The 23,757-nt window shown below is 39.4% G+C and overlaps 1 protein-coding gene across 5 annotated transcripts in view; it reads right to left on the reverse strand.

Annotated features, from left to right (window-relative positions):
- LOC126426767 (THAP domain-containing protein 5-like) overlaps positions 1-23,757 on the reverse strand; it is an 89,770-nt gene that overhangs the window by 43,908 nt on the left and 22,105 nt on the right. For all 5 annotated transcript variants that reach the window (XR_007576414.1, XR_007576413.1, XM_050088754.1 and 2 more), the window contains 2 exons: positions 11,328-11,402; positions 10,268-10,342 (listed from right to left, as the gene is read on the reverse strand). Coding sequence is in view for 3 of the 5 variants with exons in the window: in XM_050088754.1 (XP_049944711.1) it covers positions 10,268-10,342; positions 11,328-11,402 (150 nt within the window). In the remaining 2 variants the exon portion in view is untranslated. The remainder of the gene's footprint in view (positions 1-10,267; positions 10,343-11,327; positions 11,403-23,757) is intronic.

Below are 23,757 nucleotides of genomic sequence, written 5' to 3' on the forward strand. Positions count from 1 at the left end.
AAGACACTGAAAGCCTCACAATATACTTCCTTAGCAATACACTTACTCCCAGATGGTATTTGTTATTAATATAAAATTGAACAATGGAAAATCCAGGATGGAATGTAACAATATTATGAAAAGGAAAGTTGCTACTCACCATATAGCAGAGATGCTGAGTCGCAGATAGGTACAACAAAAAGACTCTCACAATTAAAGCTTTTGGCCAGACACACACTCATACTCACACAAACGTAACTCTCACATATGACTGTAGTCTCAGGCAACTGAAGCCACACTGCTTGATTACAGTTGATTTTAATTTGTAGTGTTGTTGTTGTTTTCTTTAGTGTGAAGAGTGGTTTGAAGCAGCTCTCCACACAACTCCGTCCTGGGCAAGCCTTTGTATGTCTGAGTTACTAACGCAACCGCATTCACTTTAATCATATTACTGTATTCAAGCTTTGGTCTCCCTGCAAAATTCTTTTCCACCACATTTCTCTGCAGTATCAAACCATCAATTCCTTCATGCCTCAGACTGTGTGGTATTAATTGAACCATTCTTTCAATCAACTTTGATCGTGAATTTCTTTTCTGCTCAATTCAATTCAGTACCTCCTTACATGTTATTTGATCAACCCACCTAATATTAGGGATTTTTCTAGAGCACCACATCTTCAAAAGTTTATATTTTCTTCTTTTATGAAGTGCTTATCATTCATGTCTCACTTCCCCACAAGGCAAGGCTACACCCCAGATAAATACCTTCAGAAAAAGACTTCCTCACACAAACTGTAGTAGTAATAGCTTTATTCATCTGTAGATCTCTTTTCACAAGGTTATAGGACATGGCAAAGTATTTACAAGTTTAGACCAATTTAAAATAAGCTAGTTTGTATACACATATATTTACAAACTTCTGGTTAGAGACAATCATTAGATTTACTCCTGGTATACAATACTTTTTCTACAAATAACTTATTAAATAATGTAATGCCACACTGTTCACTCATATCTCACTATCAGTCACTACACACACTATTCGCACATTGTTTCATAACACATAAAACATCACACACACACACACACACACACACACACACACACACACACACACACACACACACACACACAGGTGATCTCTGGATCATTTTCTGTACCACAACTTCCCATTTGCTATCCTGAAAAACTGAGTCAGCATCCCTCCATAATGAGTGAGATGTTGAGCTCAGAAAGAGGAACAGGTATTAGTATTGTGCCATGCATAGCTTGGGGGTAAGTATTTCTAGACAGGAAAAAAAGAAGGAAAAAACATAAAGTGAAGGTGTTATGTGGAATGTTGGATATTTTATAATCATTATTAGTATGACGAGGGCTAGTAGAAATCCTTGGGTAACAGAAGAAATATTGAATTTAATTGATGAAAGGAGAAAATATAAAAATGCAGTAAGTGAAACAGGCAAAAAGGAATACAAACGTCTCAAAAATGAGATTGACAGGAAGTGCAAAATGGCTAAGCAGGGATGGCTAGAGGACAAATGTAAGGATGTAGAGGCCTATCTCACTAGGGGTAAGATAGATACTGCCTACAGGAAAATTAAAGGGACCTTTGGAGATAAGAGAACGACTTGTATGAATATCAAGAGCTCAGATGGAAACCCAGTTCTAAGCAAAGAAGGGAAAGCAGAAAGGTGGAAGGAGTATATAGAGGGTCTATACAAGGGTGATGTACTTGAGGACAATATTATGGAAATGGAAGAGGATGTAGATGAAGATGAAATGGGAGATATGATACTGCGTGAAGAGTTTGACAGAGCACTGAAAGACCTGAGTCGAAACAAAGCCCCCGGAGTAGACAATATTCCATTGGAACTACTGACGGCCGTGGGAGAGCCAGTCCTGACAAAACTCTACCATCTGGTGAGGAAGATGTATGAGACAGGCGAAATACCCTCAGACTTCAAGAAGAATATAATAATTCCAATCCCAAAGAAAGCAGGTGTTGACAGATGTGAAAATTACCGAACTATCAGCTTAATAAGTCACAGCTGCAAAATACTAACACCAATTCTTTACAGACGAATGGAAAAACTAGTAGAAGCGAACCTCGGGGAAGATCAGTTTGGATTCCGTAGAAACACTGGAACACGTGAGGCAATACTGACCTTACGACTTATCTTAGAAGAAAGATTAAGGAACGGCAAACCTATGTTTCTAGCATTTGTAGACTTAGAGAAAGCTTTTGACATTGTTGACTGGAATACTCTCTTTCAAATTCTAAAGGTGGCAGGGGTAAAATACAGGGAGCGAAAGGCTATTTACAATTTGTACAGAAACCAGATGGCAGTTATAAGAGTCAAGGGACATGAAAGGGAAGCAGTGATTGGGAAGGGAGTAAGACAGGGTTGTAGCCTCTCCCCGATGTTGTTCAATCTGTATATTGAGCAAGCAGTAAAGGAAACAAAAGAAAAATTCGGAGTAGGTATTAAAATTCATGGAGAAGAAATAAAAACTTTGAGGTTCGCCGATGACATTGTAATTCTGTCAGAGACAGCAAAGGACTTGGAAGAGCAGTTGAATGGAATGGACAGTGTCTTGAAAGGAGGATATAAGATGAACATCAACAAAAGCAAAACAAGGATAATGGAATGTAGTCTAATTAAGTCGGGTGATGCTGAGGGAATTAGATTAGGAAATGAGGCACTTAAAGTAGTAAAGGAGTTTTGCTATTTGGGGAGCAAAATAACTGATGATGGTCGAAGTAGAGAGGATATAAAATGTAGGCTGGCAATGGCAAGGAAAGCGTTTCTGAATAAGAGAAATTTGTTAACATCCAGTATTGATTTAAGTGTCAGGAAGTCATTTCTGAAAGTATTCGTATGGAATGTAGCCATGTATGGAAGTGAAACATGGACGATAAATAGTTTGGACAAGAAGAGAATAGAAGCTTTCGAAATGTGGTGCTACAAAAGAATGCTGAAGATTAGATGGGTAGATCACATAACTAATGAGGAAGTATTGAATAGGATTGGGGAGAAGAGAAGTTTGTGGCACGACTTGACCAGAAGAAGGGATCGGTTGGTAGGACATGTTCTGAGGCATCAAGGGATCACCAATTTAGTATTGGAGGGCAGCGTGAAGGGTAAAAATCGTAGAGGGAGACCAAGAGATGAATACACTAAGCAGATTCAGAAGGATGTAGGTTGCAGTAGGTACTGGGAGATGAAAAAGCTTGCACAGGATAGAGTAGCATGGAGAGCTGCATCAAACCAGTCGCAGGACTGAAGACCACAACAACAATATATTAGTATTATTTATTTGTATAACATTTCATTTTTTATCAAACCCCTACTCTGTTTTAGCTAAGTAATCTTTCAATGTATAAAACGTATTGCATCTTGTTGTAGATGTGATCTTCAGTCCTGAGACTGGTTTGATGCAGCTCTCCATTCTACTCTACCCAGCGCAAGCTTCATCTCCCAGTACCTACTGCAGCCTACACCCTTCTGAATCTGCTTAGTGCATTCATCTCTTGGTCTCCCTCTTCGATTTTTACCCTCCACACTGCTCTCCAACACTAAATAGGTGATCCCTTGGTATCTCAGAACATGTCCTACCAACCGATCCCTTCTTCTAGTCAAGTTGAGTCACAGATTTTCTTCTCCCCAATTCTATTCAGTAACTCCCCATTAGTTACGCGATCTACCCATCTAATCTTCAGCATTCTTCTGTAGCACCACATTTCAAAAGCTTCTATTCTCTCCTTGACCACCCTATTTATTGTCCACATTTCACTTCCATACATGGCTACACTCCATACAAATACTTTCAGAAACGACTTCCAGACACTTAAATCTATACTCGATGTTTACAAATTTCTATTCTTCAGAAAGACTTTCCTTGCCATTGTCAGTCAACATTTTATATCCTCTCTACTTCGACAATAATCAGTTATTTTGCTCCCCAAATAGCAAAACTCCTTTACTACTTTAAGTGTCTCATTTCCTAATCTAATTCCCTCAGCATCACCCAACTTAATTCGACTACATTCCATTATCCTAGTTTTGCTTTTGTTGATGTTCATCTTATATCCTCCTTTCAAGACACTGTCCATTCCATTCAACTGCTCTTCCAAATCCTTTGCTGTCTGTGAGAGAATTACAATGTCATTGGCAAACCTCAAAGTTTTTATTTCTTCTCCATGGATTTTAATACCTACTCCGAATTTTTCTTTTGTTTCCTTCACTGCTTGCTCAATATACAGATTGAATAACATCGGGGACAGGCTACAACCCTATCTCACTCCCTGCCCAACCACTGCTTCCCTTTCATGCCCCTCAACTCTTATAACTGCCATCTGGTTTCTGTACAAATTGTAAATAGTCTTTCGCTCCCTGTATTTTACCGCTGTCACCTTCAGAATTTGAAAGAGAGTATGCCAAGCAACATTGACAAAAGCTTTCTCTAAGTCTACAAATGCTAGAAATGTAGGTTTGCCTTTCCTTAATCTACCTTCTAAGATAAGTCGTAAAGTCACTATTGCCTCATGAGTTCCAACATTTCTACGGAATCCAAACTGATCTTCCCCGAGATCGGCTTCTACCAGTTTTTCCATTCGTCTGTAAATAATTGGCGTTAGTATTTTGCAGCCGTGTGTTATTACACTGATAGTTTGGTAATTTTCACATCTGTCAACACCTGCTTTCTTTGGGATTGGAATTATTATATTCTTCTAGAAGTCGGAGGGTATTTTGCCTGTCTCATACATCTTGCTCACCAGATGGTAGAGTTTTGTCAGGGATGGCTCTCCCATGGCTATCAGTAGTTCTAATGGAATGTTGTCTACTCCTGGGGCCTCGTTTCGGCTTAGGTCTTTCAGTGCTCTGTCAAACTCTTCACGCAGTATCATATCTCCCATTTATCTTCATCTACATCCTCTTACATTTCCATAATATTGTCCTCAAGTACACCACCCTTGCACAGACCCTCTATACACTCCTTCCACTTTTCTGCTTTCCCTTCTTTGCTTAGAACTGGGATTCCATACGAGCTCTTGATATTCAGACAAGTGGTTCTCTTTTCTCCAAAGGTCTCTAATTTTCCTGTAGGCAGTATCTATCTTACCCCTTGTGAGATAAGCCTCTACATCCTTACATTTGTCCTCTAGCCATCCCTGCTTAGCCATTTTGCACTTCCTGTCGATCTCATTTTTGAGACGTTTGTATTCCTTTTTGCCTGCTTCATTTACTGCATTTTTATATTTTCTCCTTTCATGAATTAAATTCAATATTTCTTCTGTTACCCAAGGATTTCTACTGGCCCTCGTCTAACTACTTGATCCTCTACTGCCTTCACTATTTCATCTTTCAAAGCTATCCATTCTTCTTCTACTGTATTTCTTTCCCTTGTAATTGTCGGTCGTTCCCTAATGCTCTATCTGAAACTTTCTACAAACTCTGGTTGTTTCAGTTAATCCAGGTCCCATCTCCTTAAATTCCCACCTTTTTGCAGTTTCTTCAGTTTTAATCTACAGTTCATAACCAATAGATTGTGGTCGGAGTCCACATCTGCTCCTGGAAATTTCTTACAATTTAAAACCTGGCTCCTAAATCTCTGTCTTTCCATTATATAATGTATGTGATACCTTTTAGTATCTCCATGGTTCTTCCATGTATACAACCTTTTTTCATGATTCTTGAACCAAGTGTTAGCTATGATTAAGTTATGCTCTGTGCAAAATCCTACCAGGCGGCTTTCTCTTTCATTTCTTATCCCCAATCCATATTCACCTACAACGTTTCCTTCTCTTCCTTTTCCTACTATTGAATTCGAGTCACCCATGACTACTAAACTTTCGTCTCCCTTCACTCTCTGAATTATTTCTTTTATCTCATCATACATTTCATCAATCTCTTCGTCATCTGTGGAGCTAGTCAGCATATAAACTTGTACTGCTGTGGTAGGCGTGGGCTTCTTGTCTATCTTGGCCACAATAATGGGTTCACTATGCTGTTTGTAGTAGCTTACCCGCATTCCTTTTAATTCATTATTAAATCTACTCCTGCAGTACCCCTATTTGATTTTGTATTTATAACCTTGTATTCACCTGACCAAAAGTCGTGTTCCTCCTGCCACTGAACTTCACTAATTCCCACTATATCTAACTCTGTATTGCACAACAGGTACTTTTTAGCTACCTTGTTTTTTGCATTTTCTTTAATCTCTTTTGGTAATTTATTGTACAGTTTTATTCCTTGGTAGAAAATGCTGTTTTGAGTTTTATGTTTATTTTTTCTTGATAAATGTAAGTTGAGTCTACCTCTTGTTGCATGGTCATGGATAGAGCTGTTTGTGCAGTAATTACCAATGCTATTTTTGATGAGTACAACTGACTGGTAAATGTATTCACATGGAGCAGTTAAAATCCCCGATATTCTGAACAGATCTTTACAATGAGCTCGACTACTATTTTTGGTTATTATTCTTATGGCTCTTTTCTGGAGTTTGAAAACTGTGTTCCTATTTTGTGTGTTTGTCCCCCAAAAAAGAATGCCATAGCTAAGAACTGAGTATACATAAGAATAATATGTAACTAAAAGACACTGCATGTTACACACTGATGATAGAATTCTAAGGGCATAACATGCTGATGACATTCTGTTTGCAAGTACCTGTGTGTGTTCATACAACTTCAACTGAGAATCAATATTCATTCCTAGAAATTTTGCGTTTGTTACTTAGTCTATAGATGTGCCATCTGCATTTAATTTATCTGCATTTAATTTAACATTGTCATTCTTTCCCCTCAAATTGAAATTCATGGCATTAGTTTTCTTTATGTTCAATGTCACTTTATTACTTACTGACCAACCATAAACTTCCTTGAGAGTTTAATTTGCTTTCTCGGCAAGGAGTTCTCTTGTTTTCTCAGTGACTATAATATTGCTGTCATCAGTGAAGAGAATTTTTTCACCATGAATAACACTACTGGGAAAGTCATTGATGTATATCAGGAACAGTATTGGTCCTAAAATGCTGCCTCGCGGAACCTCTATATTAATGAATTTTGGTTCTGATAAGTGTTATACTAAATGTTTAGATCTATTTGAAGTATGTGTTGTCTCTACTCTTTGTACCCTATCTGCTAGGTATGATTGAAACCAGTCATTAGCTACCCCTCTTATTCCTAATGCTTCTAATTTATTTAATAAAATCTTGTGGTCGACTGTAGCAAATTCCTTAGAAAGATCCAAAAATATGCCTGTGACACAGCATCAAGTACAGCTTTTGTGAATTCTACTATGGCTGACTCCGTATTTTTGCCACTTCGGAAACCAAACTTTGATTTGCTTAAAAGATTGTACTTATTCAGGTAATTTATTAATCTGTCTTTCACAACTGCTTCTATTATTTTTCAGAATGCTGACAGCAGGGAAATGGGTTGGTAATTTTGTATGTCTTCTGCATTACCTTTCTTAAGCAATAGTACAACTCTTGCCTGTTTTAACTGCTCTGGAAATGTCTCTGATGTGAAGGATTCATTTCTTATATTTGTTAAGGGGCCTTGTATAATCCCTATGCATTGTTTCAGTACTCACATTGGTACTTCACCTGAGCCTACTGACTTTTAAGTTTTTAGTTTTTGAGCAGTTTTATTGACTTCATTCTCTGTGGTTGGCAGTAACATCACTGTATTTAGTGCAACAGTATTTGGGGAATTTTTGCTGTAATTTCTCCGCAGTACTTGAAAAATGCTCATTTACATAGTTTGGTAAGTGTTGTCGATCATTTATTACCTTATCCGCCTCCCTTAGCCTCCCTTAGGAAGTTTGCCTCTTCCTGTTCCCTTTTTTATAACATCCCAAATTGCTTTGCTTTTATTCTCTGCATTATACATTATTTTGTCATTAAATGACTTTCTTTGCAGCAATCAGCACCTTCCTATAGATCTTTTTGTATCTATGATAGAAATTTAAGAATTATGGATCACTGCTAATCTTTTTCATGGGACTGAGGTGTTTAAGTGTTTGGGAGGACTTCTTAATACCTGCTGATATCCATCTGTTTTTGTGAGATGTTGATACAGACATGCATACTTTTGGAAATGCCTTTTCAAAGTTCAATATCTGATATTAACAAATTATTCTTTTTTGGAAATGCTTGTCTTCCTGTTGCCAGTCTGAAATCCATATCTTCTCTACTTCAGCCCTATTCAATTATTTTGCTGCTCAAATAGCAAAACTCATATACTACTTTTAGTGTTTCATTTTCTGATCTAATTCGCTCAGCATCAAGTGGTTTAATCAGACTATATTATATTATCCCTGTTTTACTTTTGTTGATGCACGTCTTATAAAGTATTTTCAAGACAATATCCATTCCGTTCAACTGCTCTTCAAAGCTCTTTGCTGTCTCTGACAAATATACAGTTTCATTTGCAATACCAGACATAAAAACAATTTGCAAGCATAAAAACAATTTGCAAGCACACATTATAATTTACGTTTGATTCCATGTATGCTTTGCTTCCATCCTCTGTTTCTAGGAATTACTTTTTTATATAGAAAGGAAACTGAGAAGAATTTATGTGGTCATCTTGAAAGGACACTAAGAGCAAGTCTTGATAGGGAATTCAAATTCTGAGAGTAGAAATAAAAAGCTTAAGGTTTGCCAATAATTTTGTTATTCTGTCAAATTGTGAAGAACTTGAAAAACTACTTGAGTTCAATAGACAGGGTCTTGACAAGTGGTTATATAAATAAAATTACAACAAGGGTAAGCAGAGCACAGTCAAATTAAGGCAGGTAATGCTGAAGGGTCTTGCCATGGTTGCTTCTGCCTGTTAATGAATAAGATGATTGTCATTCTGGGATTTATGAAATACAGTGTGCCAGTGAATTAATTTGTTCATTCACTCATCGTCAAAAGCACAATCGTAGAATATATAGAAACTAAGCATCTACTCTGATATGGTCACTTACAGCGTATGCCAGACACGAGATGGCCAAAACGTGTATGGCAGCGGACTCCACATCAAAGAAGAAAGCGCGGTAGACCTACGAGATGCTGGAAAGACAACGTCAACGAAGCAATCACACAAGAGGTCTTAATGAAGGAGACTGGAATGACTGAACGATGGAGATTGGAATGCGAGAGGTGGCAGCAGCCGTAGAAAACTCGCTTAAAAAAAAAAATTAATGCTACTCTAGATGTCATTTACTGAATAAAAATGAAAATAAATCTTCTTTACATACACTGAACCCTATATAGAGAGAGGGAACTTATTACTACAGCATTAAACTGTGAAACAAATGTACCATAATTGGCAAGTGGTGAAATATAGCTGCTGCTACTACTCACTTAAATAGCTCCTCTATTGGCACACGGGGCTGAGTACACCCTGTATCTGTCCTCCCATCAAGGAAAACACTTTGGCAGTACCAGGAATCGAACCGAGTTCCCCAAGTGGCAGCCGTGTATGATGACCACTCGACTACAGAGGATGACAAATTATGTAAGTAATACCGTTTTACAATGACAAAATGTACAGGTAACCGTCCTATATTCCATTTTATCCCAATCAGCAGGACAGCCACCACAGCAGAATGCTCGGTGCCCCTGATGTGATTCATTATGAGTATAAATTAGCTTAACATGTGTTGAACATTGCTGCTCATCTTGCACAGTAGCCATCCATTCACTTGTTCGTTCATTGTGTTTCATAGATCCAATCAGAAAGGAGATCTTCAGAGTTATGTATCAAGTCAAACGGTACACTATGAAAGGGAGAATCCAGTAAGCAACACATCAACAATTAACTATTGTCAAGCAGCTACAAACAATCTGTGTCGATTCTGTTCAATCTGGCCCAAAATGAAATAGCAGGAAAGCACCTACTCTTAAGAAAATACCTACTATCTAAGTTATGATAAATGGCTGCCATTTTTCTACTGCCGCTCTCTTATTTTTTGAATACTGCGCTAACACTTATTAAGGATAGCAGTTATCCACAGAATAGAGTATTTTTCATGCTGAATAATACTACTTGTCCTTCAGTTAACAGGAATCTTTGATACTTGTACAAATACATTATTTTCTCTCAGCATGGCGAGCCCTGGCACAATACACATAATTTAGGAGTTAAGGTAACAACTCACTGAAGACTGCCTTTTCAACACCCAGTGTCTCTACTACTTAGTGAGTTGTTGCCTTTACTTCTTATATTATTTACATTTCACCAGGGGATTCGTAATACTTGGAAAATAGTATTAAAATAAGGAGGTCTCACCTCTTCAGTTGCTGAATTCACAGATTCATCAGGCTCTTCTATTGGTTCTTGCTTCACAACGATGTGCTCACACTCCTGGAACACAAGAGTCTGAACACTAAGCTAGAACAACAATCAGTTAGAGTAACAACAAACCCTGAAGAGGTTTTAGAAATGTAATTTCAAATTAACATTAATAAAGAATATTAAAAAAATTGTTTCCACCAGCAGAAAGGTTTGTTAGTATACTTTCACTTAATTCTGCCAAATCCTGACAAAATATTCATCATCCGGGGCAACAACACAAACTAGCTCATTATATAGTAAAAGTAACAAGTCACAAAGTCGTGTCTTGTTTCTGTGCCATTTGACCACTAGGAGCATCTACTTACTAGTCAGTAAGTTGAGGATATGAAATTTGTTGTATGTGGCGTGCGGTTGCTAATTTCCTTTGCAAAATGCAATAAATTTGGATATGTATGCTACTTCTTCTATACTTGTGTCCTTTAAGACTATATCCACAGATTCTCAGCAATTCGAGTATCAATAGTCAGTATGGAAGCCCTACCAGGTAGGATCAGTAAAGGTTAGTGAAAGAATCCAAAGTGTGCCACCTTTTATCAAAGGATGTGTAGATAATCAAAATTATATACCTCATAACTTAAGAATTTGAAACAGTGTATTCCAGTAACTGAGAAATCCAAATACAAAAGTATGACAAAATAGCAACACTGAAAGACTTAGAAGATGTCCAATCGTCCCTAAACTGTGCGGTCATCAGCGCCCGTACAAAGTCCCAATCTTTACACAATCCAGTCTCGCCACTTTCACAAATGATGATGAAATGATGAGGTCAACACAAACACCCAGTCCCTAGGCAGACAAAATCCCCAACCCAGCCGGGAATCGAACCTGGGACTGATAAGAAGTAAAGGTAACAACTCCAATACTTAGTGTTTTGCTGATATGCCTTCCGACTATTCAGCACCTCAGTGAGTGATACCTTTACTTCTCATATTATTCACATTCCGCGAGACCTTTCTAATATCTAGAAAATACTTTTAAAATATGGAGCTCTCACCTCTTCAGTTGCTGAATACATAGATTCATCAGGGTCTTCTTCTGGTTCCTTCTTCACAACCACGTGCTCATACTCCTGGAATACAAGAGTTTGACATGCTAAACTAGCACAAGAAGCAGAGAAACAACAAATCATTAAGAGGTTTCAAAAATGCAATTCCAAATTAACATCAATAAATAATATTACAACAGTGGTGTTCACCTACAGAAAGAGTCGTCAGCATACTTTCACGTAATTCTGTCCTAAAGCATAAAATTCTAGGCCAGTGCAGCTAAAGTCAAGTAAGTATTTACTCTACATAAGCATTAAGTAAGAACTGATAAATGGTCACCAAGCAGAATGCTAGGGATTCTTATTTCCGTGCCAACACAATTATTCTGTAACTGTAATAACAAGAGCGTATTTAGGACAAACTATGAAATTCGCAGCCACAATACAAGAAAAAAATTAAAGAAGATTAGGGTTTAACACCCTGTTGACAATGGTGAGGTCATTATAGGCACAGCAACTGGTGCGACTCGGGGACATTGTGGAAGGAAACTGCCCTATTCTTCTTAACGAGACATCTACATCTTCGTGATTACTCTGCTATTGACAATAAAGTGCCTGGCAGAGGGTTCAATGAACCACCTTCATGCTGTCTCTCTACTATTCCACTCTCGAACGCCATGCGTGAAAAACGAGCACTTAAATTTCTTCGTGCGAGCCCTGATTTCTCTTATTTTATCGTGATGATTGTTTCTCCATATGTAGGTGGGCGCCAACAGAATGTTTTCACAATCGAAGGGAAAACTGGTGATTATAATGATTGCCACTCCAATTCACGTATCACGTTTGTGACACTATCTCCCCTATTTCACGATAATAAAAAACGAGCTGCCCTTCTTTGTACTTTTTTGATGTCATCTGTCAGTCCCACCTGAAGCGGATCCCACACCGCACAGTAGTACTCCAGAATAGGGCAGACAAGCGTAGTGAAGGCAGTCTCTTTGGTAGCCTGTAGCACCTTCTAAGTGTTCTGCCGATGAATCGCAGTCTTTGGTTTGCTCTACCCACAATATTATCTATGTGATCGTTCCAATTTAGCTTATTTGTAATTCTAATCCCTAAGTATTTAGATGAATTTACAGCCCTCAGATTTGCGTGACTTATCGCGTAATCGAAATTTAGCTGATTTCTTTTAGTACTCATGTGAATAACTTCACATTTTTCTTTATTCAGGGTCAATTGCCACTTTCCGCACCACACAGATATCTTATATAAATCATTTTGCAAGTCGTTTTGATCATCTGACGACTTCACAAGACGGTAAATGACAGCATCATCTGCAAACAATCTGAGACGGCTACTCAGATTGTCTCCTATGTCATTAATATAGATCAGGAACAAAAGAGGGCCTATAACACTTCGTTGGGGAATGCCAGATATTACTTCTGTTTTACTTGATGACTTTCCGTCTGTTACTACGAACTGTGAACCTTTCTGGCAGGAAATCACGAATCCAGTCGCACAACTGAGGCAATACTACGTAGGCACGCAGTCTGATTAGAAGACTGCTTGTGAGGAATGGTGTCAAAACCCTTCGTAAATCTACAAATATGGAATCAATTACACATCCCCTGTCGACAGCACTTATTACTTCATGAGTATAAAGAGCTAGTTGTGTTTCACAAGAACGATATTTTCTGAATCCATGCTGACTATATGTCAACAAATCATTTTCTTCGAGGTACTTCATAGTGTTCCAAAACCCTAGTTCAAACCGACGTTAGATATATAGGCCTGTAATTCAGCGGATTACTCCTACTTCCCTTTCTGGGTATTGGTGTGACTTGAGCAATTTTTCAGTCTTTAGGTACGGATCTTTCTGCTAGCAAGCAGTTGTATATAACTGCTAAATATGGAGCTATTTTATCAGCATACTCTGAGAGGAACCTGACTGGTATACAATCTGGATTTGAGGCCTTGCCTTTATTAAGTGATTTAAGCTACTTTGTGAGATCGAGGATATCTACTTCTATGTTTCTCATCTTGGCAGTTGTTCTTGATTGGAATTCAGGAATATTTACTTCGTCTTCTTTGGTGAAGGAGTTTCGGAAAACCGTGTTTAATAACTGCTTTAGTGGCACTGTCATCAGTGACTTCAGCGTTGTTATCGCGCAGTACTGACTGTGTCTTGCCACTAGTGTGCTTTATGTATGACCAGAATCTCTTTGGGTTTTCTGCCGGATTTCGAGACAGAATTTCGTTGTGGAAATTATTAAAGCATCTCGCATTGAAGTGCGTGCCGTATTTCGAACTTCTGTAAAACTTTGCCAATCTTGGGGATTTTGTGTTCTTTTAAATTTGGCATGCTGTTTTCGTTGCTTCTGCAACAACGATCTGACCCGTTTTGTGTACCATGGGGGATCAGTACCATCACTTGTTAATTTATGTGGTATATATCTCTCAATTGCTGTCGATACTATATCTTTGAAAACATTCCACAACTTTTCTACATTTACATGTTCAGATCGGAAGGAGTGAAGACTGTCTGTTAAAAAGGGGGTTAAGAGCATTTTTATCAGCCTTTTTAAATACATATACTTTGCGTTTCTTTTTGATGGTTGTAGGTGTTACGGTATTCAGCCTAGCAGCAGGTGCCTTGTGGTCGCTAATCCCTGTATTCGTCACAACACTCACTATTTGTCCAGGATTATTTGTTGCTAAAAGGTCAAGTATTCTTTCGCAACCATTTACACATCAAGTGGGCTCATGAACTAATATAATTTTCTGAGAAAACAGCATTTGCCATCTGCTGTTTTGGGAAATGAAAGAAAGAAAGAAAATGTGGATGACTAGATGGCAAACGAACATGTCTTCCACAACACAAGCCCAATGCCTTCCTACTCTGTCCAGCAGCTTAGTCACAACATTGAAATTAGAAATAATTTCAGTACAGGCAGTGTGGGTCCACCTATGTAGCCAGTCAGTCAGTGCACTGACTGCCACGCAGAGGAGCTGGGTTCGATTCCGGTTAATGCCAGGGATCTTTCCTCAGTGGACAGGCGGGAAGGGGATGTAATCAGCATCGAGATGCCAACTGAGGAGCTTCTCGACAAGTAGGAGCAGCAGACCACGGCATAGGATGACATGGCGGTCAGTGGGTAGCAACGGCCTGCCAGGTCCTGTGGATGGAATTTGCAACATAGACTGTGTGTTCCTTTCTAGACTATGGAATGGAGAGTTACATTCCACTGCAAATGGGTGTAACAGGATCACTGCCAACAAATAAGTGGTTTCTTTCATACCTGAAAAAAAGTGCAACAGGTAGAGATCTCTCAAACAAACTGCTATCATACCATGAAACACCTTCCTAACCCTGAATACATTAATAACGGAGTCCCCCGAGGAAGTGTGCTTGGCCCAATACTCTTCTCAATACACAAGGTGGTCCATTGACTGTGACTGGGCCAAATATCTCACGAAATAAGCATCAAACGTAGAAACTACAAAGGACGAATCTCCTCTAGCTTGAAGGGGGAAACCAGATAGCGCTATGGTTGGCCCGCTATATGGTGCTACCGTAGGTCAAATAGATATCAACTGCATTTTTAAAAATAAGAATCCCCATTTTTTATTACACATTTGTGTAGTACGTAAAGAAATATGAATGTTTTAGTTGGACCACTTTTCTCACTTTGTGATGGATGGCACTGTAATAGTCACAAACATATGTCTCACAATTTTAGACGAACAGTTGGTAACAAGCCGGGTTTTTTTTTAATCAAAATGCAGAACATAGGTAAGTTTGAACATTTTATTTCGGTTGTTCCAATGTGATACATGTACCTTTGTGAACTTATCATTTCTGAGGATGCATGCTGTTACAGCATGATTACCTGTAAATACTACATTAATGCAAAAAATGCTCAAAATGAAGTCCGTCAACGTCAATGCATTTGGCATTCCTCTCAACAGCAAGTAGTTCACCTTCCGTAATGTTCACATATGCATTGACAATGCGCTGACGCATGTTGTCAGGCGTTGTCGGTGGATCACGATAGCAAATATCCTTCAACTTTCCCCACAGAAAGAAATCCAGGTACGTCAAATCCGGTGAACGTGCAAGCCACAGTATGGTGCTTCGACGACGAATTCACCTGTCATGAAATATGCTACTCAATACCGCTTCAACTGCACATGGGCTATGTGCTGGACATCCATCATGTTAGAAATACTTCACCATTCTGTCATGCAGTGAAACATCTTGTAGTAACATCGGTAGAACATTACGTAGGAAATCAGCATACATTGCACCATTTAGATTGCCATCGATAAAATGGGGACCAATTATCCTTCCTCGCATAATGCCGCACCATACATTAACCCGCCAAGGTCGCCGATGTTCCACTTGTCGCAGCCATCGTGGATTTTCCATTGCCCAATAGTGCATATTACGCCGGTTTACGTTACCACTGTTGGTGAATGACACTTTGTCGCTAAATACAATGCGTGCAAAAAATATGTCATCGTCTCGTAATTTCTCTTGTGCCCAGTGGCAGAACTGTACACGACGTTCAAAGTCGTCGCCATGCAATTCCTGGTGCATAGAAATATGTTATGGGTGCAATCGATGTTGATGTAGCATTCTCAACACCGACGTTTTTGAGATTCCCGATTCTTGCGTAATTTGTCTGCTACTGATGTGTGGGTTAGGTGCAACAGCATCTCAAACACCTACTTGAGCATCATTTGCTGCAGGTCATGGTTAACGTTTCACATGTGCCTGAACACTTCCTGTTTCCTTAAATAACATAACTATCCGACGAACGGCCCGGACACTTGGATGATGTTGTCCAGGATACCGAGCAGCATACATAGCACACGCCTGTTGGGCATTTTGATCACAATAGCCATACATCAACATGATATCAACCTTTTCCAGAATTGGTAAACGGTCCATTTTAACATGGGTAATGTAACATGAAGCAAATACCGTCCACACTGGCAGAATGTTACGTGATACATGAATATGTAATAAAAATGTGGGTTCCTATTTAAAAAAACGCAGTTGATATCCGTTTGACCTATGGCAGCGCCATCTAGCGGGCCAAGCATAGAGTCATCTGGCTTCCCCCTTCAAACTAGACGAGTTTCATTGTTTGTAGTTTATTTGTTTGATGCTTATTTTGTGAGATATTTGGCCCGGTAACTATCAATAGACCATCCTGTATATCTTATTTTCCCCTGTGTGTTACACACAGTGAAACTGAACTGTTTGCTGATGACAGTAGTATTATAATCAGTATGCATAACCAAGCATCACTAAATGACAAAGCTGAAGAAACATTCATGCATGTATACAGCTGGGCAGACAATGACTAATTAACCTTAAATGTTAAAAAATAAGAAAAGAAAAAAGGTAGCAGAAACAAAATTTTTAGGCAGCCATACTGACAATAAGTAAAGTGGACTTAGAATATAATTGCCCTTGGGAAGCAAATAGTTTCAGCATGCTTCTCACTTAGGACAACACATTTTTTATGTAGTACCTCATGAATCAGAACAATTTACATTGCGTATATTCATTCTGTAATTGGCAAGGGGATAATGTGCTGGGGAACAAATGAGCAGAATATACCGCCAATCTTTAAGCTACAAATAAATAGCTGCACAAATTATGATAAACGTAGCAGGAGCACTGCCTGCTGTGAGTTATTTAAATCTACAGGAATCCTGGAAACAGTGATCCACATGAAGAAAGACATTGACCAGTACCCAATGAACAGATCTGTACATCAATATGGGTCCATATCTGGTCAACTTATATCTCAGTAGGAAAAATAAAGCAAAAACCCAAAATAGTGTGCTATGTAATGGAATTCAATTATACAATAGACTTCTATAATAGACCAAAGACAAAACTTTAGTATGTGCCTTCAGGAATACCTTAAAAAATTATGTTAGAAAAGTGTGTACACTGTGAAGGATCACCTAAAATGATGTGTAAGTTTTGTTGACAATTATGCTACTGATTAATTACTGCAATTAAGAAGCACTTTATAATATGTTCAATAAAATAGCAAAATATTTTGTACAGACATGTAATGTTGTAAGACAAACAATGTGTCTCTATGAGGAGTGTTCAATAAGTGATGCAACACATTATTTTCTCGGTCAACTTTGGTTGAAAATGCAGAATTTCTTGTGGGACATTTTGGAATATTCCCACTTGAGACCCTATAGTTTCATGAAATTCCAACAGATGATTTTGCTATACGTAGCCTTCAAAACGGCATCTGTATCAGAGGTGTGTTCCAAGGAGACAGCTGTCACCGAGTTTCTTTTGACAGATATTCGCAGGCACTTGCAGAACGTGTACGAGGGCCTGGTAGTGAACAAAAGCACAGTAAATTGCTGTCCACGGCATTTGTCATCTTCGCAACAAGATCGTGCAAACCTATCAGATCTCTGAGCCTCAGGAAATTGAAGAAATGACTTCAGCGTGTTCATCACCACAAAAATGCAAATGAACTTTCGCTCTTCTATGTGAATACAAGGCCTCACACAAGTACACACACACACACACACACACACACACACACACACACACACACGAGAGCAACTCACAAAACTTTATTGAACACTTCTCCCTTATCGACCCTACAGCCTGGATTTCACACTTTCCGACTTCGATCTATTTGGCCCAATGAAGTATGGACTGAATGGGAAGCAGTATGTATATCAGGGACGGACAAGAACGCGGCATGCGTGCCGAGGTTTCACACGCGTGCGGATCGCTCCCTTCTTACATCACACGTCCCCCACTACCACACCAGCTAACTGCGCGCGCATGTGCGGAACTACGAACACGCGACAGTGCATTCGCGTAAGGAACACCGCCCTGCTAGCATGTGGCTTAGTTTCATATTACGACATTTGATAATATTACGCTCTGTACAACACATCATGTTGAGCAATACTGAATCTTTGTTGGCTGTTCATACACCTACAGAAAAATAACAACAACGTTGGGGTTGAAACTGCATTACACCAACAATATTGTGCTTCTGACATCGTTACTCATAAAATTCTTATAACATTTAAGCTGAGATATAGAAACAGACTTGAAAGTAGTGTACAGCATGCAGTATGATGTGGAATAAGTGATTCCAACTACATGTGAAACAAGCAAATTTTATATTCTGGTACTACTGTACAAAATTTGCAATAACTACAATTCTCAACAAAACATATAACAAATACAACAAAATTATCACCATTAATTTAATTATTTTTGGTTCACTGGAGACATAACAAAGTACATATCTGGCACAAACTGATGGTACACAGACAAATGCAGACAGTTTATCATATTTTCGTCACTCAGATTGCCACATAATCCTGACTTATTTAGTTTCATAATGGAAATAAACCTTTCGCATACGTATGTCGATCCAAACACTGATATAACTTTTGCAGCCTCTTTGTGGAGACGGGGAAACTCTTCCCGAGGTAAACCTTCGTAAAATTCCTGGACAGTTTTTACATAAAAAAATTTGTCCTTTAAACAGGAATTACACAGCAGATCAATCAATTCCATTTGCAAATGCACTGGAGTACTTTCAACTGAAACGGCAAAGGGTCTAAAAAATAGTTCAAAAACAGATGTCAGACTGGCAGTGTCCTGAAAACATTTAGAAAATTGTGCCTGTAGTTCCTCCAACACAGAAACAAATTCGTCAGAAGTTGCGTTCTCTCTGACTTTAGAGAGCATAGGGCAATGGGCGGTATTCATTTTCATGAGTTGTTCCTTCCATGATGCGAGTTTCTTATTAAGTGCATCCACTTTTTTCATCAGATCAGAAATAAGCTGCTACTCACCTTGCAAAGTCTTATTGAGAGCGTTCAAGTGTGCAATCAGATCAACTAAAAAGGCAAGGTCTGCAATCCATTATGGATCTTCTAATTTTGGCTCTGCCTTTCCTTTTTCCTTCAGGAACTCAACAATAGCGAGTCTTAAATTGAAAAATCTTTCGAGGCCTGATCCTCGACTTAACCAACATATTTCCCAGTGGTAAATAACATCTCCGTACTCTTCGTTCAGTTCCATGAAAAACTGTTGAAACTGACAGTGTACTAAGCCATGCGACTTCAAACAATGTACTATGGTGCCTACCAACTTCATCACGTGCTCCAAATTTGCATGCTTAGCACAAAGAGCTTCTTGGTGTACAAAACAATGAATTCCGTACAAATCTTCTGTGGATCGTCCTAGTTTTTTATGCAACAATGCTACAAGCCCATTTTCAGCACCTCGAATTGCTGGCGCTCCATCCGTGGTGCTGAAACTAACATTTTCCAATTCAGGCCAACGGCTTCAACTGCCTCTTCAACTGCTTTTAGCAAGTCGGTACCCCTCGTTGTGTGTTTTATTGGTACTAAATCTAACAGTTCTTCCGTCACGTGCAAATTTATGTTGACTCCACCAACATAAATCGCTAGTTGTGCTGTGTCCGAAATGTCGGTCGACTCATCCAAAGCAATCGAGAATGCAATAAACTTGCAGGCACTATCAATTAACTGACTGTAGACATCCGCTGCCATACCAGCTATGCGGCGAGCTATTCTCTGTCTGGAAAGACTAATTTCACTAAACTTCTTTACTTCCAGTGGCGTCAAGAGTTCCGCCGCCTCAACAATACATTCCTTGATGAAATCACCATCACTGAAAGGCTTATTCGCTCTTGCAAATTTGATCGCTACTTTGTAGCTTGCTCTTAAAGACAGGTCGCTATGTTCGGTTGCAGGCTAAAAAAAGGAAACAAAAATTGAGTGAACTCTAAATTCGAATTCTAACAACAAATATCTACAAATACAAACATCAGAAACACAAAGATTTGTAAGTGGTACTCGCGTTCGGTCCATATCGCTGCATAACACTACATCTTCTTAATTCCGCCAACTTGTTTGATCTATCAACCCAACTAAATCATTAATTCCTTTGTGTGTGGTGTTATAATGCCATTCTATTGCAAATTTGCGGTGCCTGGCGAGTACGCGACTGCATAATAGACGATGAGAATTTCCATCCTTCTCTTCGAAAAAATATTGCAATTCCCATTCAGCTCTGAAGGCTCGTGACATTGTGTCACTACCCCGCCTCTTTGTGAGCGTGTGTTCCATTGCAACAACCACTGTACAGTACTTATAAACTTCCTACGAATCGCTAACAAATAGCGAGGAATAAACATGGCTGCCACTACGAATCAACTAATACACCCTATGCCGGATGAAAAGATGTCGCATCGCACAGCTAGTCTAATGTCGCGCCGTGCCGAGCAGTACCGCGAAAGATCGAGGAAAGCCGAGTAGTCGCGAGGCGGACCAAGCCCTGGACGGCACGCGTGCAGCACATCTGTACACGCGTGCAGTTTGGCACACCGTGGCCGTCCCTGATGTATATGATAGGGAGGTTATTTATTCGGCAAGACACTGGCTCCGACATTGATGACTGGAGTTGTATTGTGTGTACATACAGGCAGTGGGGAATAATTTGGTGTACTGAAATGCTGGATAAAACCAAACTGTTAAAAACACGTTGCATTACTTATTGAATGCTCCTCATATTTGTGTGTTGTAATTGTATATGTTTACATATATTTGTGTCTGTATTGCATATATGTGTGTGTTGACAACATCAGTAAGATTTATATTGTCTACAGATGGATAAATAAATAAATCAATAAAATGAGTCAGACAGAAGATTTGAAATACACTGATATCCAAAACAAAGGAGAAGGTTACAGTATTAGCCATTTTTCCCCCTATTTTATTAGAATATTCCAATCAACTGATGTACAAGGGTCACTGAAAAAAATAAGGTGGCGCCCGCATAATTAAAACTGCTGAAGGGACCAAAATCCCATTGTTTACTGAAGAAGGTGTGGTCCCTACACGAGTGCTGACGCCCAAAAGTCACCGCTAGAGGGTCACGGGCACACATCAATATACTGACAGGGCAAGCACGTGTACATGTTGACCGTCTACTGAAAAGAGATGCTTTAGTAGGAGAGCAAATGGGTGTTGTACACTTCTTGACAGCAGGAGTGGTGCTGGGAATGTAAATTCATCAAAAAATGGCAGAAGTGTAAGGGGAATACAGCACGTCTGAGGCAATTCCGATGCTCAATCCAATCCCTGGGGTGATGTCTTCCCCTGTAACTTGCCAGTCTCAAGTAACCTGCCAGGCAATGGTATCAGTATCAACAGTGTTGTGCAGCATTCCAGATCATGCATCATCGGCTGGTAATCACTTGTGCCACAACTTTACCCTTGCATTCAGCACTCAGTGCTCTTCACTCACTTGTGCCATTATCTGATGAATTCCCATTCCCTACACTTCTTCCACTGTCAGAAAATGTGCTATATCCCTTTGCTCTTCTTCCGAAGCCTCCATTTCATAGTCGGCATTTGACATGTGCTTTGCTCTGTTGTCATGTGGGTGTGCACCTGTGTACCTCTAGCAGCGAGTTTAAAGCCTCGGCACGCTAAAAATTGCATCCGAGAAGCAATTTTTTTTTTCTTTGGACGAGCAGTGGATTTTCTTCAGAGTACATGTTTTTATACTAAAATATGTATTTAAAGTAATGTAGTGATGGTAGCCAACATTATTAGTGCAAGTTGATTACTACTAGCATAATTTGCTGTTAGTATAGTCTACAGACAGAAGTGGATGTTTCTGGTTGTTAATGTACGAACTAACTCATTCTGCACCCCCAAGGCCAACCTTTACGATAGGATGTACAGAAACTGGTTTACAACTGACTCAGTGAATGAACTGAAACACCATCAAATTCATGAGGGAGAAGCTTGATTACAAACTACTACCATCACTTTTAAAAATCTAAGTCTGTCCAAGAGCCAAGCAAAATATCCCTCCCACACACAATCATCTCATGAAATATTATGCACACAGTAAAGACTATGCACACAACATTCACACCCTCTCCACACCATTCGAATACAAAACAGGAAAGTGCTCAATGGGTGTGCTACTTAAGTACCCTCATCCATGCACCATAAGACAGTCTGCAAAGTACTGACTCAGCAAAAGCCACTAACAAACACAACTGTACAACATAAATATCCAATAACTTTACACAGCCCATTTCTAAGATCCTAGAATCCTCATGCTGTACTCACTTTCCAACACACTGAGTCCTAGACGGTGTTTGTTACTAATATAAAAAAATAAGTTACAGCCAAGTTTAATTTGCAACATCATTGTTGTTGTTATGATCTTCACCCTGAGGACAGGTTTGATGCAGCTCTTCTCGTTACTCTATCCTATCCTGTGCAAGCCCCCTCATCTATGTATAACCACCGCAGTCTCTGTCCACTTGAACCTGCTTACTGAAAGCAAGCCTCGGTCTCCTCCTAAAAAGTTCAGCCCCACACTTCCTACCATTTCACGACTGACAATTGCCCGATGCACTCAAGTTTGTGTTCTCACTTGCTTTTTTCCCTAGTTTGACTTAGTATCTCCTCCTCCATTATTCGATCTACCCACCTAACCTTCAGCACAATTCTATAATACCATATTTCCAAAAGTTTATGTTCTCTTCTTGTCTGAATTGCTTATTCTCCACATTTCACTCCTCCTCCCAAACCTACACTCTATACAGATACCTTCAGAAAATACAAGGTGTACAACTTTGCTTCCACCGTTTGCCGATAGGTGGCGACAACAGTAAGTAGCGGTCGAAAGAAACAGATCGCAGACGTCAGGCAGTTAGCTTGGACTTTGGTCAACATAACCTCATTCAAACGTTAGTCGATTTGCGTCTGCACCATAAAGTTGTTCTTGATTGAAAATGTCAGTTTACGAGCCTAATCCTCGTCATTTGTGGGAAGTTTTACTGTTTCGTTTCAATATGAAGAAATCAGTGGCTGAGTCTCATCGGATGCTCTCAAGTACGTGCGAGGATGCTATTAGCGAAAGTACGTGTTGTGAGTGGTTTCAACGCTTCAAGAACGGTGATTTTAACATCATACACCGGCATAATGGTGGAAGAGATAATGTTTTCGAAGATGCAGAATTGGAGACATTGCTGAGTGAAGACTCGTGTCAAACTCGAAAAGAACTGGCACGATTAGTGGGACTGACACAGCAAGCCATTCCAAAACGTCTCAAGGCTATGGGCACAATTCAGAAAGAAGGAACTTTGGTTCCGTGTGAGCTGAAACCGAGAGACATTGAACAGAGTTTGTGCGTTTGTGAACAGTTGCTTCAGAGGCAAAAACGGAAGAGATTTCTGCGTCACATTGTGACCGGGAATGAAAAATGGGTTCATTACAATAACCCTAAACCCAAAAAATCAAGGGGATATCCCGGCCATACTTCCACGCTGACGGCCAAACCGAATATTCAGAGCTCCAAGATCGT

The sequence above is a fragment of the Schistocerca serialis genome, chromosome 11 (genome assembly GCF_023864345.2).
Source record: "Schistocerca serialis cubense isolate TAMUIC-IGC-003099 chromosome 11, iqSchSeri2.2, whole genome shotgun sequence".
Classification (NCBI taxonomy): Eukaryota; Metazoa; Arthropoda; class Insecta; order Orthoptera; family Acrididae; genus Schistocerca; species Schistocerca serialis.